This window comes from Salmo trutta, unplaced genomic scaffold, assembly GCF_901001165.1.
Source record: "Salmo trutta unplaced genomic scaffold, fSalTru1.1, whole genome shotgun sequence".
Taxonomy (NCBI): Eukaryota; Metazoa; Chordata; class Actinopteri; order Salmoniformes; family Salmonidae; genus Salmo; species Salmo trutta.
Window position 1 is genome coordinate 553,828 of NW_021822319.1, and position 20,092 is coordinate 573,919.

Consider the following 20,092-nt stretch of genomic DNA (forward strand, 5'->3'; position numbering starts at 1 on the left):
CTTCTGTTCTGGAGCAATGGATGCCAACACTGGAAACAGAGGCAGAGCTGTGAGAGTGAGAGTGAGAGTGAGAGTGAGAGGGAGAGTGAGAGGGAGAGTGAGAGTGAGAGGGAGAGGGAGAGGGAGAGGGAGAGGGAGAGGGAGAGGGAGAGGGAGAGGGAGAGATAGAGGGAGAGGGAGAGGGAGAGGGAGAGGGAGAGGGAGGCCAAGGACCGTAATCTCTGATGAGATCCGAGCCACTTTGGTTGATCATGTGGTCAACCATGGTCTAACGATGAGGGAGGCTGGGTAAAGAGTACAGCCAAATTTGAGCAGGTACACTGTAGCATCCATCATCCGGACATTCCGAAATGAGAATAGGTAAGAAATCTACTCTCACTAGAAAATTGCAGTACTGCATATCAATACTGTACTCAAACAGTAGTACAGTATTGCCTGTGGACTGTTCTGTAGGACTGTAAAAAAGTATTTTTCAAGTATTTGGGAAATGTATTCCTACTTTGTATTTACAGTATTTTACTATTTGTTTGGCAGAACTGAAAGATTACCAACACAAGGTGGTCGGGAACGTGTTCTGTCTCCTGAACAGGAAACTGAAATCATGAACGTGGTCCTAGAAAATAACGCCATAACATTACGGAAAATACAAAGAAAAATAATAGAAAACAATGAGAGATTTCAAAATATTGATAGGGTAAGCTTATCAACACTGGACCATGTCTAGCGCAGAAATAATCTCAGGATGAAGCAGGTCTACAGGGTGCCATTTGAACGCAATTCAGAAAGAGTCAAAGAATTGGGATATAACTATGTGCAAGTGAGTCCTATACAATCCCACCATTGATGCATACTCTCAACACTGTATAAATGATACATATTTCAGTATTGTAATCATAATGATTGTGCTTCACAATAGTGACCACTCCATGTCTATTTCTGATATTGTCATGTGTGTTTCAGAGAGTCCTTGAGCTAATGGGATGGGATGTACACTGTGTACATTGTTTTTGTGGGAAAAATAAAATATATTTGTTACTGTGTATTTGTATGTACTGTCTGTAGTAATGGCAACACTGAACCAAAAAAGGCCTAAGTCATTATGATGATGATTATCATTATGATGAACCAGTGTTCAACTGGTTCTTAAGTCTATTCATATGATGGTTTGTGTGTCATTTGAAAAGAAAATACCATTTTGATAAGAAATAACATTGTTTTGAATGTAAAGTTTCATTTTGCTGAAGAATTGAGGGGTTTTGCCCATTGTGTTTTTTGATTTGTGTGTAGAGTTCTGAGAATATGAGGCATGCTTTCAGAAAATATGTATAAACAATCGAGAAACTGTAACACCCCGGCCATCCTACAATCTAAGCTTGATGCCCTCAATCTCACACATTATCAATGAACCTACCAGGTACAACCCCAAATCCGTAAACAAGAGCACCCTCATAGATGCCATCCTAACTAACTCACCCTCCAAATACACCTTTACTGTTTTCAATCAAGATCTCAGCGATCACTGCCTCATTGCCTGCATCCGTAATGGGTCTGCGACCAAACGACCTCCACTCATCACTGTCAAACGCTCCCTGAAACACTTCAGCGAGCAGGCCTTTCTAATCGACCTGGCCGGGGTATCCTGGAAGGATATTTACCTCATCCCGTCAGTAGAGGGATTCTTTAAAAATGCCTTCCTCACCATCTTAAGTAAGCATGCCCCTTTCAAAAAATGTAGAACCAGGAACAGATGTAGCCCTTGGTTCTCTCCAGACCTGACTGCCGTTGACCAGGAAACACTGCCGTTGACTAGGAAACACTGTTACCACCGATAAATCCACTATAATTGAGAATTTCAATAAGCATTTCTCTACGGCACCCTCCACAGCAACCCGCCAAAGCCCCCACCATTTCTCCTTCACCCAAATCCAGATAGCTGATGTTCTGAAAGAGCTGCAAAATCTGGACCCATACAAATCAGCCGGGCTAGACAATCTGGACCCTCTTTCTAAAATTATCTGCCGAAATTGTTGCAACCCCTATTACTAGCCTGTTCAAACTCTCTTTCGTATCGTCTGAGATTCCCAAAGATTGGAAAGCTGCCGCGGTCATCCCCCTCTTCAAAGGGGGTGACACTCTAGACCCAAACTGCTGCAGACCTATATCTATCCTACCCTGCCTTTCTAAGGTCTTCGAAAGCCAAGTTAACAAACCGACCATTTCGAATCCCACCGTACCTTCTCCGCTATGCAGTCTGGTTTCAGAGCTGGTCATGGGTGCACCTCAGCCATGCTCAAGGTCCTAAACGACATCATAACCGCCATCGATAAGAGACATTACTGTGCAGCCGTATTCATTGACCTGGCCAAGGCTTTCGACTCTGTCAATCACCACATTCTTATCGGCAGACTCGACAGCCTTGGTTTCTCAAATGATTGCCTCGCCTGGTTTACCAACTACTTCTCTGATAGAGTTCAGTGTGTCAAATTGGAGGGCCTGTTGTCCGGACCTCTGGCAGTCTCCACAAGGTTCAATTCTCGGGCCGACTCTCTTCTCTGTATACATCAATGATGTCGCTCTTGCTGCTGGTGAGTCTCTGATCCACCTCTACGCAGACGACACCATTCTGTATACTTCTGGCCCCTCTTTGAACACTGTGTTAACTAACCTCCAGATGAGCTTCAATGCCATACAACTCTCCTTCCGTGGCCTCCAACTGCTCTTAAACGCAGCTAAAACTAAATGCATGCTATTCAATCGATCGCTGCCTGCACCTGCTCGCCCGTCCAGCATCACTACTCTGGACGGCTCTGACTTAGAATACGTGGACAACTACAAATACCTGGGTGTCTGGTTAGACTGTAAACTCTCCTTCCAGACTCACATTAAGCATCTCCAATCCAAAATTAAATCTAGAATCGGCTTCCTATATCGCAACAAAGCATCCTTCACTCATGATGCCAAACATACCCTCGTAAAACTGACCATCCTACCGATCCTCGACTTCGGTGATGTCATCTATAAAATAGCCTCCAACACTCTACTCAACAAACTGGATGCAGTCTATCACAGTGCCATCCGTTTTGTCCCCAAAGCCCCATACACTACCCACCATTGCGACCTGTACGCTCTCGTTGGTTGGCCCTCGCTTCATACTCGTCACCAAACCCACTGGCTACAGGTCATCTACAAGTCTCTGCTAGGTAAAGCCCCGCCTTATCTCAGCTCACTGGTCACCATGGCAGCACCCACTCGTAACACGCGCTCCAGCAGGTATATCTCTCTGGTCACCCCCAAAGCCAATTCCTCCTTTGGTCGTCTTTCCTTCCAGTTCTCTGCTGCCAATGACTGGAACGAACTGCAAAAATCTCTGAAGCTGGAGACTCATATCTCCCTCACTAGCTTTAAGCACCAGCTGTCAGAGCAGCTCACAGATCACTGCACCTGTACATAACCCATCTATCTACCTACCTCATCCCCATACTGTATTTATTTATTTATCTTGCTCCTTTGCACCCCAGTATCTCTACTTGCACATTCATCTTCTGCACATCTACCATTCCAGTGTTTAATTGCTATATTGTAATTACTTCGCCACCATGGCCTATTTATTGCCTTAACGTACCTCATTTGCACTCACTGTATATAGACTTTTTGTTTTCTTTTGTTCTACTGTATTATTGACTGCATGTTTTGTTTAACTCTGTGTTGTTGTATGTGTCGAATTGCTTTGCTTTATCTTGGCCAGGTCGCAGTTGCAAATGAGAACTTGTTCTCAACTTGCCTACCTGGTTAAATAAAGGTCAAATTTAAAATATATATATTATAAATGGCTTTACTATTCTGATTTAGTGAAGGGCACCCCCTGCTGTATAGTGAAGGCAGTGCACTACATTTCAAAATGACTAAAGTTAATTTATTATTTTACACCATCACTGGGACATGATAATACAGAATCCCCTCATTCTGTAAATACAGAAGTTTCATGTGTTATCAATAATTCGTTTAGATGTGGGGGGGTCAGACACTCCATGGGGTTAAAGCATTGATGTGCTGTAAAGCAATAAATAGTTTAGATGTGAGACAGTCCTGGTAGTTTAGATGTGAGACAGCCTTGGGGTTAAAGCATTAAATAGTTTAGATGTGAGACAGTCCTGGGGTTAAAGCATTGATGTGCTGTAAAGCATTAAATAGTTTAGATGTGAGACAGTCCTGGTAGTTTAGATGTGAGACAGTCCTGGGGTTAAAGCATTGATGTGCTGTAAAGCATGGGGAAATTCCCTTGGCTTTTGTGCACAGCAATAGTCAACAGACCAACATTCTAGCAAAAATCCTAACATCATTAAGCCTGAGTGCCAGTCAGTGTTATTATGCATTGCAAACTCATTGCCACCTATCGCCATGTTTGGCTTGACAAGGACAGAAATGGAGTGGGCGAGAACATGATTGTATGCATGTCTAAAAGGCAATGAAAGTAGCAGCAGCAGTTTGTTGAACGATTCTAGTAAATGCACCAGCATTAGTGAATGGCATACTAGCTTTAGCTGCCATAAACTCACCAAGTACTAAGCCCATCTAAAATAATAATAATAATAATAATTCTACAAAATTCTGCATGGCTTATAAAAGTCAGTTTAGTTTACATCGTATGAAAAATTCAAGCAGTTTGGTTATTTTTTTCCGCTAACATTATAGGGACACGTTGATTGCGTCTGACGTGTCCAGCTTCAACTGTCCAATGAACGCGTGCTGTCTTATCTTCTATACTGTCATTGGTCAATAAACTACGAAACGTACATAAAATAGGTGGAGTTATGACTTAGTGTAACCAATCGTGTCACATATGCAAATATTGTTTGAAAATTTCCCGGGAAATCTGAGTTTCGCGGGAGGGTTCCTTCGCGCGTAAACGGTATCCCTTCATTCATTGTCAGCTTCCTGGAGCCATTTTTGAGCTGGCAGGGCTGAGACTCGCGCTAGTTTCTAATCCATTGCATCTGCCTAAATGTGCTCTCAATATACTTTTAAACATACATATATCGGCAAATAAGATCATAATCTACTCGTTCATATCAATATTTTTGAATTTGTCGCGGTGGATTAGCTGAAAAGGGGCTTTAAACTAAAGGGACAAAGGGTACCCGAGCCCACAAAGATGAGAAGAGGGATCTCATCAGCCCCGGATAAAGTAATAATAGCAGGGGTTGGAGGCTCTTTAGATAAAAATGCGGTATTGACAGCATTGTCCGACCGGTTAACCCCTCATTTTACAACTGCCACTTATATACAAATTATAACTCCACCGCCTTGCATTACACAGACTTCAAATGTCTGTTTGTCCGAACCTCCAGCTGGCAGTATATATTCCACTCCAAACGGAGCAACAAACGGAGCCGGACAACGACCTACATTAGGACGTCCACCGGTAAACTTGCTAATGTCATTTTCTGTTGTATTGCAGTGAAATGAAATGAACGAGAAAGTGCTTGGTACGTTGGTAGCCTAGCGAGCTAACGTTAGCTAGTTGGGTCGCTCTCCCTGATCCCCTTGAGTCGCCCAACAGACTCGAGGTTCGCTCAGTAGTTGGGTTTTGCACTAGTCTGAGAGCAGTTATTTTTGTTCAAGCCGTAGTTAGCTACACCGTTACTTTTACAGGGGAAACTATAAATCTGTCATTTAGTTTGGGTAGCCTGTTGGCTAGCTAATAAAATATGCCTGCCATGTATTATCAATTGCTAAGGAAGGGGTCAGACCCGTATCGTAAAAGGTCAACAGCCAAAACCGAAACAATTTGTCATCCGTTAGTCAAGTTGAGAGAATATTGGGGGTTTAGTGTAGGGTTCAAGAGCAGCTCTAGCCTTGCAAGGCTCCGTGCATGTTTGTCACAGTCGTGCTTCAGCTTGCTAGGCTAGCTGTACAATAATTACTTGTCAGAAATGAGTGGCTAGGCCCTGTTAGTGTTTTGGACTTGGGGGGGAAGGGAATTGGAAAGCGGGTTGACTGGCTCGCTCGGTAGGTAGCCTGCAAGCTAGCCAGCTAACTACAAACACAGGCCAACAGTCTTAGTCGAGCAACAGAAGGGCAGTCGTCTTGTCTTTAGTTTTCCGCGTCATATCGAATATCGTTACAGTTGCTAACTAGCTACGTTGTTATAATAGCTCGTATGTTTGCGTGCTTCCTGTGTTTTTAACCATGAAATTGCGGAAATGCATTCCATATAGACCTGCTGATATAGATTAATTTCTGGCCATGCATGAAAAAGCCACAGCACAATAGCAGACGTGCTACTGTACTGTCTTTTGACACTAGTCTACAGACATAGCTAGTTCAGGATCCCCATTTGCTCACAGAGGAAGATAAATGAGATGGGTGGGGGGAGGGGAGGGAGGGTTGACTGGGGCATTGGTTTGGGGTGTGCAAAGATGGCAGCCATATTTAATATTTATGAACTGTCCCAGCAGCAAGGACTTTATTTGTTCCATCTCTAGCTTCATGAAAATGCCTGTCAGAGCCATCTGATATTATGAAGATGTTCATTTTCTCAAACAGCCCTAGGTTGGTGGTCTATATTGTGTCCACTGTCCCTCATGAATGACTGGCCTCATGTTTTCCCTCATATTTTAGTTTTGACCCACTAGACACGCTAATGTCTGCATTGACCCGACTGACTCGATATGCTTTGCTCTACATATGAAACACCCATGGCAAGATGCTCAGCATTCCTGTTTTCTTCACTCTTTCTCAGGCCTGTGATGTGTAAATAAAGTAGCATTCATGCCATGTTGGACAAAATGGCCGACATCTCAACTGACACTCCGAGTCATCTTCAGGTCATGGTCTTATGACGTTGAGGGCCTTTTGGTTGATTTATCTTCCACAATATACAACTAATCTTTATGAATATGATGTGGTTCTCACCAAGATACCTTTTTAAAGATGAATGCACAAACTGTAAGTTGCTCTTTAGAAGCGCGTCTGCTGAACGACTAATGTATTTGTAAGTTGTGTCTTCAAATGATTGAGGCACAGCTGTTCTACTACAGTACACTGACAAACCCACTTCTGTTCCTCGATGGGACGTGTTGTTCAGTGGCGCTAATGGAGCATTCTCAGTGTACAAAACAAGCATATTTTATAAGTGAAGTAAAATGCTTTCTTTTCTATTGCCAATGTTAAAATTATTATACCATTTCAAGGTGTAGAAACTATTCTACAGAGTAGGTTTGAATTTATAAAGCCTGTCACACAGTTATGCCAGAATGATACTGAAGAACATCTTTTATCTGTTTTGTGAGAAGTGATCTGACTGCGGTGTTTACCTTCTGCAGGCCAAGCGGAGGTTGGCGTTGGATGAGTCGGACCACCAGTACCCCATCGAAGGAGCCAGGACCCCCAGGGGAAAGGCTGGAGGAGCCTCCGGGCCAGGGCTCAAGAGCCCCAAAAGTAAGACTGGGTCAGAGCAGATGGGCAAGTGAGGATTCTATGACTGTTATAAAGCCCATCATGCCTATAAAGTGGTCCTCCAGGGTATGCTAGGTTATGCTCAATGGTCCAAATCTGTAATAACTCCTGATTCCACTAATTGGTTCTGTTGAGCAGCTAATCGGTAGTCCGTTGTGCTTGATTTGGGGTGAAATCCTGCAGGATTGTACCTGTCCAGGAGGATGTTTGGGCACCCCTGCTAAACATGATCAATGAAGAAGTTGGAGAAGGTGTACTGGGCTATGGCCCATGATGTGAACGGGTAAAAGCGGGGATGGAGGAGCGCCCTTCTGAAATGGAACAGTAATCTGCGCTGCTCGGGCACGTTGTCAACAAGGCAGCATAATGCATCGTTCAGAAACCTACAACTATTTTCCATAAAACATATGTTGTAATTTTCAAACAAGTTTTCAGTGAGAAGGCAGATTAAGCCCTTTAATCTAAAGAAATACTTTTTGAATGTGAAAACACAATCCTACTCATTACTCCACACTCTTTTAAAAAAAGAGAGAAAAAAGCCGATTTCGCCGTCGACCAAAAGGCTGCACCAGACCGGATCCCTGGGAAGCAACCTGGTTCCAAAACCAATGTAATCAACGCTGACCCGTGTTTAATAGAATCCCCTCACTCTGTAAAGGTGCTTAGTTGCTCACTGCAGTGATAACATACTGTAACTTGTAATGTTATGCATTTTTAATCAAACACTCTCTCCCATCCAACTTTGAACATAGTACTAAACTCTATCTCTCTCTCTCTCTCCCATCCAACTTTGAACATGGTACTAAACTGGATCTCTCTCTCTCCCATCCAACTTTGAACATAATACTAAACTGGATCTCTCTCTCTCTCATCCAACTTTGAACATGGTACTAAACTGGATCTCCCTCCCATCCGTCTTCCTGTAGCTCCAAAGTCACCGGCAGAGAAGACGCGCTACGACACATCGTTGGGTCTGCTAACGAAGAAGTTTGTTGAGCTGCTGGGCCAGTCGTCTGACGGCGTCATCGACCTCAATCAGGCTGCAGAGGTTCTCAAGGTGCAGAAGAGACGCCTCTATGACATCACCAACGTTCTGGAGGGGGTGCATCTGATCAAGAAGAAGTCTAAGAACAACATACAGTGGATGTAAGTGTCTCACAAGAACAATTTGATTCAGACAACTTTATCCCCTTAGGGACAATCACTAGACATCACCACTGACTTGATCTAACTGCATGAGGTAATGAAAATAGTTTTCAGGCTTGTGTCCTGTTAAACCCTCCCCACTCTCTCTCTCTCTCTCCCCCAGGGGCTGTAACCTGTCAGAGGATGGGGGTATGTTGACCAGCAGCCAGAGTCTGAGCAGTGAGCTGTCTGACCTGGGTCAGGAGGAGAGGAGACTGGACGAGCTGATCCAGAGCTGTACCCTGGATGTCCAACAGATGACAGAGGCCTCGCACAGCCTCAAATATCCTTATTATACACACACTGTTAACCACACTGTTCTAATAGAAAAACAAGAAGAACCGAGGCTCACTTCGTAGGATACTATGAAGCTGTTATAACTGGTGTCACTTAGGTGCTCAAAGCTGGTCAATATGTGGGTGGTTTTTTTTTTACCCCCCAAACACAGCGTTTTAGTTTTCTTTAACCCTCCTGGTCCACGTTTGCGTATGTGACATACCAAGACATCCGTCAGCTGCGTAACCTGAAGGACAAGACGGTCATCGTGGTGAAAGCTCCCTCTGAGACCAAGTTGGAGGTGCCAGATCCTCAGGAGGTAATCAGACAGTCTGTTAATCAATAGGACCGGAGACTGTCCTCTTTGGTAGTCTAGTGTATTTTCTACAACATGTTTGTGTACAAGGTACATGCAGTTATGGTTCTTCTCTTTCAATGTCAACTAACAACTAAAACTAACCATGTTGGATGACCGCTTGCACTGCAATCACCCAATCAGTGTCTGACAAGGGGTACCGGTCAACAATATCCCAGGTACCAGTGCAGACCAGTCCATGTACTCGAGTTTGAGAATCACTAGTCTACCAATTGAATCAATACCTAATCAATGCACCATGCTCACGTCTGTCCACTGCAGTGTTTATACAAGGGATAGGAAAGTAATGGTTTCCCCCCCTTGGAGAACAGCGTCCATTTAAAACAAACTTTTTAAGGACCTCTCGTTGGAACTAAACTCATCAAAAAAAGAAACGTCCTCTCACTGTCAACTGCGTTTATTTTCAGCGAACGTAACATGTGTAAATGTTTGTATAAACATAACAAGATGCAACAACTGAGACATAAACTGAACAAGTTCCACAGACATGTGACTAACAGAAATGGAATAATGTGTCCCTGAACAAAGGGGGGGTCGAAATCAAAAGTAAGTCAGTATCTGGTGTGGCCACCAGCTACATTAAGTACTGCAGTGCATCTCCTCCTCATGGACTGCACCAGATTTGCCAGTTCTTGCTGTGAGATGTTACCCCACTCTTCCACCAAGGCACCTGCAAGTTCCCGGACATTTCTGGGGGGAATGGCCCTAGCCCTCACCCTCCGATCCAACAGGTCCCAGACGTGCTCAATGGGATTGAGATCCGGGCTCTTTGCTGGCCATGGCAGAAACCTGACATTCCTGTCTTGCAGGAAATCACGTACAGAACGAGCAGTATGGCTGGTGGCATTGTCATGCTGGAGGGTCATGTCAGGATGAGCCTGCAGGAAGGGTACCACATGAGGGAGGAGGATGTCTTCCCTGTAACGCACAGAGTTGAGATTGCCTGCAATGACAACAAGCTCAGTCCGATGATGCTGTGACACACCGCCCCAGACCATGACGGACCCTCCACCTCCAAATCGATCCCGCTCCAGAGTACAGGGCTCGGTGTAACGCTCATTCCTTCGACAATAAACTCGAATCCAACATCATCCCTGGTGAGACAAAACCGCGACTCGTCAGTGAAGAGCACTTTTTGCCAGTCCTGTCTGGTCCAGCGACCGTGGGTTTGTGCCCATAGGCGACATTGTTGCTGGTGATGTCTGGTGAGGACAAAATCTGGACCCATACAAATCAGCCGGGCTAGACAATCTGTACCCTCTCTTTCTAAAATTATCTGCTGTAATTGTTGCAACCCCTATGACTAGCCTGTTCAACCTCTCTTTTGTATCGTCTGAGATTCCCAAAGATTGGAAAGCTGCCGCGGTCATCCCCCTCTTCAAAGGGGGTGACACTCTAGACCCAAACTGCTACAGACCTATATCTATCCTACCCTGTCTTTCTAAGGTCTTCAAAAGCCAAGCTAACAGATTACCGACCATTTCGAATCCCACCGTACCTTCTCCGCTATGCAATCTGGTTTCAGAGCTGGTCATGGGTGCACCTCAGCCACGCTCAAGGTCCTAAACGACATCATAACCGCCATCGATAAGAGACATTACTGTGCAGCCGTATTCATTGACCTGGCCAAGGCTTTCGACTCTGTCAATCACCGCATCCTCATCGGCAGACTCAATAGCCTTGGTTTCTCAAATGACTGCCTCGCCTGGTTTACCAACTACTTCTCTGAGAGTTCAGTGTGTCAAATCTGAAGGCCTGTTGTCCGGACCTCTGGCAGTCTCTATGGGTGTGCCACAGGGTTCAATTCTCGGGCCGACTCTTCTCTGTATACATCAATGATGTTGCTCTTGCTGCTGGTGATTCTCTGATCCACCTCTACGCAGACGACACCATTCTGTACACTTCTGGCCCTTCTTTGGACACTGTGTTAACTACCCTCCAGATGAGCTTCAATGCCATACAACTCTCCTTCGGTGGCCTCCAACTGCTCTTAAACGCAGGTAAAACTAAATGCATGCTCCTCAATCGATCACTGCCTGCACCTGATCGCCCGTCCAGCATCACTACTCTGGACGGTTCTGACTTAGAATACGTGGACGACTACAAATACCTAGGTGTCTGGTTAGACTGTAAACTCTCCTTTCAGACTCACATTAAGCATCTCCAATCCTAAATGAAATCTAGAATCGGCTTCCTATATCGCAACAAAGCATCCTTCACTCATGCTGCCAAACATACCCTCGTAAAACTGACCATCCTACCGATCCTTGACTTTGGTGATGTCATCTGTAAAATAGCCTCCAACACTCTACTCAACAAATTGGATGCAGTCTATCACAGTGCCATCCGTTTTGTTACCAAAGCCCCATATACTACCCACCACTGCGACCTGTACGCTCTCGTTGGCTGGTCCTCGCTTCATACTCGTCGCCAAACCCACTGGCTCCTGGTCATCTACAAGACCCTGCTAGGTAAAGCCCTGCCTTATCTCAGCTCACTGGTCACCATAGCAGCACCCACTCGTAGCACGCGCTCCAGCAGGTATATCTCTCTGATCACCCCCAAAGCCAATTCCTCCTTTGGTCGTCTTTCCTTCCAGTTCTCTGCTGCCAGTGACTGGAACGAACTACAAAAATCTCTGAAGCTGGAGACTCATATCTCCCTCACTAACTTTAAGCACCAGCTGTCAGAGCAGCTCACAGATCACTGCACCTCTACATAACCCATCTATCTACCTACCTCATCCCCATACTGTATTTATTTATTTATCTTGCTCCTTTGCACCCCAGTATCTCTACTTGCACATTAATCTTCTGCACAATCTTCTACCATTCCAGTGTTTAATTGCTATATTGTAATTACTTCGCCACCATGGCCTATTTAAATAAAGGTGAAAAAAAAGGACTTTGCCTTACAACAGGCCTACAAGCCCTCAGTCCAGCCTCTCTCAGCGTATTGCGGATAGTCTGAGCACTGATGGAGGGATTGTGTGTTCCTGGTGTAACTCGGGCAGTTGTTGTTGCCATCCTGTACCTGTCCCGCAGGTGGGATGTTTGGATGTACCGATCCTGTGCAGGTGTTGTTACACGTGGTCTGCCACTGCGAGGACGATCAGCTGTCCGTCCTGTCTCCCTGTAGCGCTGTCTTAGGTGCCTCACAGTACGGACATTGCAATTTATTGCCCTGGCCACATCTGCAGTCCTCATGCCTCCTTGCAGCATGCCTAAGGCACATTCACGCAGATGAGCAGGGACCCTGGGCATCTTTCTTTTGGTGTTTTTCAGAGTCAGTAGAAAGGCCTCTTTAGTGTCTTGTTTTCATAACTGTGACCTTAATCGCCTACCGTCTGTAAGCTGTTAGTGTCTCAACGACCGTTCCACATGTGCATGTTCATTAATTGTATATGGTTCATTGAACAAGCATGGGACAGTGTTTAAACCCTTTACAATGAAGATCTGTGAAGTTATTTTACGAATTATCTTTGAAATTATCCTGAAAACGGACGTTTCTTTCTTTTTTTTGCTGAGTTTAGAATTGACTAATACTGTAGGTGTCAGGCAGCTATCAGTTACTGGTCAGTGACGTCCTAGGGACCACCCAGCTAACAATTCTAGGATGAGAGAACGTTTTTGTAATGTTACCTGTCCATGTTCCCCAGATGTTTGAGTGTCCAGTGTTCCATAAGTTAAGGGAACATTCTATGCATGTTAGGTTGGCAGGTTTTTGCTATTTACCATTGGAGTTAGGAGCATTAGTTTGTAGAACATTCCCTTAATATCAAACATAACTTACCCTGAACGTAGTTACATGTTCTCCAGACTTTTCAATATTAATGTTCTAGACGTGTTTCATGGGAACGTTGCTAGAACGTTCTTGTGTCCAGTTCTCTGTGGGGTAGGAGAATATTCCATCAACATCCCACCAAACATACACAGAACATGGTTCCCATGAATGGTCCTTGGAAACAGCATTTGCACGTCGCTGCAACATTCCTATGAAAACGTTAGGTAATGACCTAATACACTCTTCAAGGGAATGTTCTCTAAAGTTGCCTGAACGTTTGTTAGCTGGGCAGTTTGGGTCCGTGTCACTGAGGTTGAGACATAACTGTTCTGTACCTAATCAGTGGATCTTGTTTGTTTACCAGGGCCTGTCTGTCCTCCTCACCAGCACCAAGGGGCCTATTGAGGTGTTCCTCTGTCCGGAGGAGAACAACGCCAGTAGTCCTGTGAAGAACGGCAGCTCGGATGTCCAAGGAAACTCCTCACCTTTCCTCAAAGTGTCAGCAGGTACCTTTCCCGTCAGAATGTGCACACTCTTTAGAATGATTATTTTAGGCCTGATCAAATTTCCTTGCATCCATCAAATCAACATTTTGTGTTTTATTTGTAGTCTCTCACATCCTGTCTCCTTTCCCACACAGAGAGTGCAACAGGCGGCAGCAGTGAGGACTATGTCGCTCCAGCTCCCCCTGCAGTGATGGTGACCAACCTGTCCCCCATCACCTCCCCTTTCACCAGCCTGCTGCTGCAAACAGAGGACCAGATCCCCTCCTCCCTGTCTGGGCTCCTGGAGGGCCACGGGGCCGGGCCCTTCGTCAACCTGTCCCCCCCTCTCCTCAACGAGGACTACATGCTGAGCTTAGACGAAAATGAGGGAATCAGCGATCTGTTCGACACCTACGACTTTGATAAGCTGCCCCTGGAAGAACTCATGTGTCCCTCTATGTAAGAGGGAGGGGTGGAAGACGGATGTGTCTTGTCCCCCCCCCCCCCCCCAATTATTACTGAATAGAGGAAGACAGGGGACACTTGTCTCTTCTGTGTGTTCACATTTACCAGGAGAGACGGGAAAATGTCTGGTGTGTTCATATGTAACTCATGGAGGAGCAGAGAGAGATCAGCCTGTAGCGAGAGACTGCACCATACGGAGAGCTCCTTGGCAGCCCTATCCCTCTGTTTAAAGAGGATTAGGTTCACGGGCCATGCTGGATAAAAGATCTCTTTCTTTCTCTCCCTGTGCCTGCCTGTTTGTCGTGGCAGTACGCTGGGCCAGGTGGGTGAAAGATCCGGCATCTCGTTCTCTCCCTGTACCTGCCTGTTTTTCGAGGCACTGTAGACTGCCTTAAAACTGGGTCGTGTTCAGTAGGAACAAAAATGGATAAACTCATTGAAACTGAAACAGAGGTTTCATTTTCAGTTGCAAAAGGTTTTGGCTACGCTGTGGCCTAATGAAAACGACCCTGACCAACTCTCCTCTCACTTGTCAAACCTTCCTGATTACTGAGAGCTGCCTTTATCCAGCCTGGCGCTAGTCGGACCCCTCCGTAACGGGCTGTGTGTTTTAGACGGCTGTGGATGTTTCTCTGCCTTGTCAGGTGGCCAGCTTCACCCTACGCTGATCAAGCAATCTACGTTTGTGCCGATGAGTTCTATGCTTTTGTCATCGTACATAGAATATGGCAGTGACGGTGTGATGATGGTTTTGCGCCAACAAAAAATAAATAATTGAGTTTGTCTTTGAAACTTTTAGGAAATACTTTAGAGCAACACTTATTGGGGAGATACTGTATCATAAAGTACAAGTTGATCCCTTAGTATTGATTGGGACTGGTCAAGATATTATCTCCTTAACTGACATTCATGTTAACTGTCTAATGACTGACAAGTGATATTTAGCTTTTTTGCTTAGGGCCAATAATGGGTTTACAAGCATCACCAAATTCAACTCAACAAGTCATGGTTTAATTGGAAACCCAAGTTGTCCTGTCCCAGTCTGTATCGATTTCAATGGATATTTCCAAGAACAACAAAGTTAAAAAGCAATGTTTTGTTATTGCTCTGAAGGAATACCTCAAATGATCTTAGAGAGTCTGGCTCTGTGCGGATTAGACTCGGGCGCTATACCGTCTACTGGAGGGTTTAGGAACATCCATATGATTTTTCATTAGTTTTCTTTTGGGGGGGGGGGGGCTGTATAACTAAAGGTTAAGTATAGCTCTAAGGGAATCTAAGATGTGTGAATTGATCTCGGCTCAGTGCTCCAGCTATGCGTTTGGTTTGCTAACTTGCTAGATGTTCAGAACAAGCTTCTAGTTTACAGATAATCAACCCCTTCCTGGATTAAAATCCCTGTTGCCTAAATTGTTTTGTGCCTCAAAACATCCAGTAATACCATATACCCCTTACAGATTAACCCTTTAGTCAGCGAGCAATGCTATTGTAGATGCACTTTACGCTTGCTTACGGTGCTCATCTGAATATTTCAACAGCCATCACCCACCCCCCCCCCATTATATAATCACGTGCTCATGAATGGAAAGATTTTCTTTTTCCAAAAACAAGCGGGTGTGGGACTTCTCCCTCTACTTAAAGGGAAGTGTGTTTTTGACTGACATCAGCATTTCTTTTTGTGTGGAGAATAAAAGGAATGAACTTTTCACCAAGCAGAACAAGTGGACTTGGTTGATTTGAATGCTGAAAGAACTCTAAATGATTTCACTTGTATGTTCATTCTGCTAGTGGGGGGGGGGGGGGGGGGGGTAGCCTAGATTTCGTTGTATCATTTTTGTTCACGTCACAGTGAAGAAGAGACAGGATAGTCTTAAATTAGCCCTAGATGATAATTGAATGCTTGTTGCCTTGCTGACTGGATGTTGGTATAAGCTGGGGGTTGGTGCCCTGAAGTCTAGAAACCATTGTTTTTTGTTTTGTTTTTTTATTAAAAAATGAAGGTACAATTTTTGATCACTCACTAGGTACTGTAGACTACCTCTGGCTCTGTTTTATTACTAGAATGATGCTTGTTTATTTTGGTGGGTTTTATGTTAGTCAGCTAGGTGCCATGTTAGCAGATGTTCTGATTTCTAGAACTGTAGTCACGGTGACAGACTGTTTGGCTTACCTGCTGTATCTGACTTCAGAGATCTAGGATGGTTTCCTGGTAACTTGGTCAGGCAGGCACGTGGATAGAATAATGCATATATGAATCAATATTCTGATATAAGGGCTTGGTTTCCATTAGTGTGTGTGTGTGTTTTAGCCAGGTAATTTGTGTGTAAATGGTTTTGCGTAGTGAGTGTGTTCCTTCTAGGTGATAGTAATGAAATGGAACTCTTCACATTTGAGTTCATGTAACCAGGGTTGGGATTCACTTACAATGGTGTTTCTCATTGAGAAGCATTGAGGAGATTTGGAATTTCAATTTATTTCTTCAATTTACTGAACTAAATATTACAGTAATATTGTTGCCATCATTGAATTATCCCATTTCTCCATGTCTTTTGGGATTACAATTTTTGCCACTGTTAGCGTCTCTAATATGCTTTTGTGGTTATAAAAGTAATGGAAAATGTAGAAAGAATCCCCCCCAAGTGCACAGAAGATTTTGTCAATATTTTCCTCTCGTTCTTTAATTTCATATTTATATCGATGTGAATATGTATTTATAAACTCAACTTGAATTTTTTTCTTATACTAATTAGATTTTCATTCTATATAAGAATTTATAGAAAAAGGAATTCCCTACAATTTTATAGCCTGGTTGAACCAGATTGAAAGCTGCGTTGCATTCACCACGCAGAATTCAGTCGGGTTTAACCAGGCTAACCATTCGATCTCTTGTTGACCAGAATCTGGTCACAAATTCCTCTCCGATGTTCAACAATTTGAAGTGATTAGGAAAGCCCGTCTTTCCATGTGTGTGTGGATGATGCTTATTATAACACAAATAGGATACGTCCCAAATGGCACCGTATTTCCTATGTGGTGGCACTTTTGACCAGAGCCCTATGAGCCCTAGTACACTATATAAGGAATAGGATGCCGTTTGAGACGTAACCGTAGATTACACACTGCTTATTCAAAGTCTTTTTTTTTTTTATATATATGAATGCATGGAAGAGTATGTTATGTGAATATTTTGAAAATACAGATTTAATTTTCAGTTTTATTGTAACATGGCTTTTTAAAACATGTATGTTCGATATGAAAGCTTTGATATAAATTGTGTATATATATATATATAATGCATCTGAACAACCAACCTGTTGGTTTGGTGCCATTTGAGGAAATGTTTTATATTCTGGAAGTTTGACATTCACCTGAACTTGAATAAAAGCAATATAAATATGGCAGTTGTAACTTCACTATGCAAATGTATTTAATTAATGGTTCTAGGACTATATTTATAGGTGGGCAGACATTTTGTTTTTCTGATCTAATATCCTGCAATTTCGTCATTGTAAATAAGAATTTGTTCTTAACTGACTTGCTTGTTAAAAAAAACTGTTTTAGCTAGATTAGAGCATCATTTGGGTGGGCAACATGACATTTTGGGTGGGAAAATCCCTACCCTGCACGCCCCCCCCCATTGAGTGCGGAAAGAGTACTAAAAATAAACAGCGATTAGGGTCATTTCAGGTAACAGACAACGGATTTCGCGTGTCACGAGGCAAGATGTTTGTCCCTCACTCCCTTCCATCGTTCCACGTGGTCATCAAAATGCGCCCAGCAAGTATGCCAGACAGAGAGAACGAGGCAAAGCGAGAGGCTTTACTCCACCTAAAATCGTCCCACGAAAAATAAGCCCACGAAGTGAGGCGTTTTTTGTATGGAGGTCGGTGAATGTCGAATTTGGTCTACAAAACATTGAATTGCTAATTTGCTACGTGAGGCTTATTTGATCGAACATAAGTTTTGTAATGGGTAGGTTGTTAGTAATACACTGGTTTATAAGGACGCACGTGGCAATTCCGCAATTTAGAAAAAAAACGACTATTTGAGTTGTCTGTCTTCAAGATAGATGTATATTACCTATTTTAACATGGACATTGCCATTGAGGGCTTCCACCGTTTTAAAGTAGATTGCTGGGTGCAACCGCTCAATGAAGAAAATAGACTACTTTAAAATGGAGACAGCCCCAATTAGCAAGATAGATGAGTTGTCTGTCTCTATGGCCTGTCAACACGGGTATCTGCCCCCTGATTGGCTAGAATGGTCCCACCTGATCTAGCCTCATCCTGCCTGACTTCCATCTTTGCGGACATGTATTTCCATTGTTAGAGCGGTTAATCGACTCTCTTGTCAATATAATAGACAATCTTTGTGTCAGTGCTGATCATAACAACAAGCTTCCAGCTAGCAGCTTTGAGTTAGTCTTCCGTTTGAGACGTTTATTAAGGACGTGTTAACGACTGAAGTAAAAACAGGATAAAACACAGCGGAGGAACCGGAACACGGAGTTGAACGCACGTGCCATTCCAAAACAGAAACACGTGGCTCGTTGTGCTCTGTTACTGTTCGCTGGCAGAAAGGCACGTTTTAAAGACACAATATAGGTATAAAACGGGCTCTGTGCGGTATATATTGTGTTATTATTATGCATAAATGTAGCTACATAGCCCAGTTATTGAATATAAAAGCTAACATTGGCTAACTGTTAGCTAGACCAGGCTTCTGTCGCAGTTATTTGACATACTATTTTGACACCACTTTTGGAAATCATACTATTTATCTGTACGGTTAATATTAAAGTTGTCAAACAGCCAGTGAAGCTATAACTAGAAACGTCCCTGCTGAGGCTGATCTTAGCTAAGTAGCCTAGCTAGTTGTGTAACGAAGTTAGCTGGACTCAGGCGGGCCGAGGAGGGGGTTGTTCCCGCCCAACAACAGCGTGTGGCTGGTTCGGCTGTGGATGACCCAGGACACAGCGAGCTATGAGACATACTGTATTATCATTGACTACACTACTCTGAGAGGTCCACAATGTGGCTTTTAACTCTGTCTTTTGTATGGTCAAGTTAATGTATCATTGTGGACTGACACATTTTGAAATACATTTTGTGTTTTTCTACCAGATCGTCATTATGTCTTCTACTTGTGACTCCCTGATCGATGACATTGAGGACATGGTGTCAGCTGACGACCCGACTCCACAGGAGAGGCAGTATGCCAGGAAGAGCATCATACCCAGAGCCAGGAAGAGAAACACCCAGCAGACTACAGAGGTGCTGCATGCAGACAGGTATGGTTAAATCAATGCAGTGGGCAATGCACACTTGTTTTGATAAAGAGTGACCCTTGCCTGAGAGCTGAAGACTGGAGTTGTCTTCCTGAGCTAATGTCTTGGGGCTGTAGTTCAGGGGGCTGTAGTTCAGGGGGCTGTAGTTCAGGGGGGCTGTAGTTCAGGGGGGCTGTAGTTCAGGGGGCTGTAGTTCAGGGGGCTGTCTCAGTATTGTGACGTGCAGGAAACCCGGGGTTCAGTCCTAGTCATTTTAAAGCATGCTTAGACAAACTGGGAGGATGGCTCCTTCACATCTCTGTGCTGCTACTGCCTTATCTCTATTGTATGGCTCTTTCTCAATAGTCTTTCCCTCCATTCCTCACAACCTCTGTCCTCCTCAACACTTTCCTCCCCTCTAACCACCTCCAATCAGAAGGAGGGGTGAACAGAGAGAATGTTGATATTCAACTGGTGCGTCAGCGAGATGACCATGAAGGTGGCCCTACTGTTGCCACTAGCCAGGGACCAAATCAGTACTTCTCGGCCACTTCAATTTAATTGTAGAGTAACACTGCCATATAGTGGTTCATTATAGAATGCAAGCTGCGAGCTTCATCGACCCCCAATTACTTCATTTCATTATCAGCTTCGATACTATGACTCTTCCTCTCCCCTTCAGAATGTGTTTCTTGCTTATCTACATATTCTTTGTAGTATAGCAACAGTTTTAAAAGGGTACTAAAAGCCAACAGTCCCTTCCCATAGTATGAAAGAGCCCAGCGTTCATTGTATGT

General features: G+C 44.0%; 1 protein-coding gene across 1 annotated transcript; it reads left to right on the forward strand.

Moving 5' to 3' along the window:
• Positions 1–4,925: 4,925 nt before the first annotated feature.
• LOC115181720 (transcription factor E2F3) lies at positions 4,926–14,066 on the forward strand. The gene is made up of 7 exons (XM_029743547.1): positions 4,926–5,422; positions 7,326–7,440; positions 8,385–8,604; positions 8,768–8,926; positions 9,124–9,238; positions 13,443–13,584; positions 13,719–14,066. The coding sequence occupies exons 1-7, from the start codon at positions 5,153–5,155 to the stop codon at positions 14,024–14,026; spliced, it is 1,329 nt and encodes a 442-aa protein (XP_029599407.1). The 5' UTR covers positions 4,926–5,152; the 3' UTR covers positions 14,027–14,066.
• Positions 14,067–20,092: the final 6,026 nt, after the last annotated feature.

Excerpts from the sequence above, each read along its gene's own strand:
- LOC115181720 (XM_029743547.1), top strand. The coding sequence starts at position 5,153 with ATGAGAAGAGGGATCTCATCAGCCCCGGATAAAGTAATAATAGCAGGG. Across the intron at positions 5,423-7,325 it reads CTACATTAGGACGTCCACCG|GCCAAGCGGAGGTTGGCGTT; the intron begins GTAAACTTGCTA and ends TACCTTCTGCAG. Across the intron at positions 9,239-13,442 it reads AGGTGCCAGATCCTCAGGAG|GGCCTGTCTGTCCTCCTCAC; the intron begins GTAATCAGACAG and ends TTTGTTTACCAG.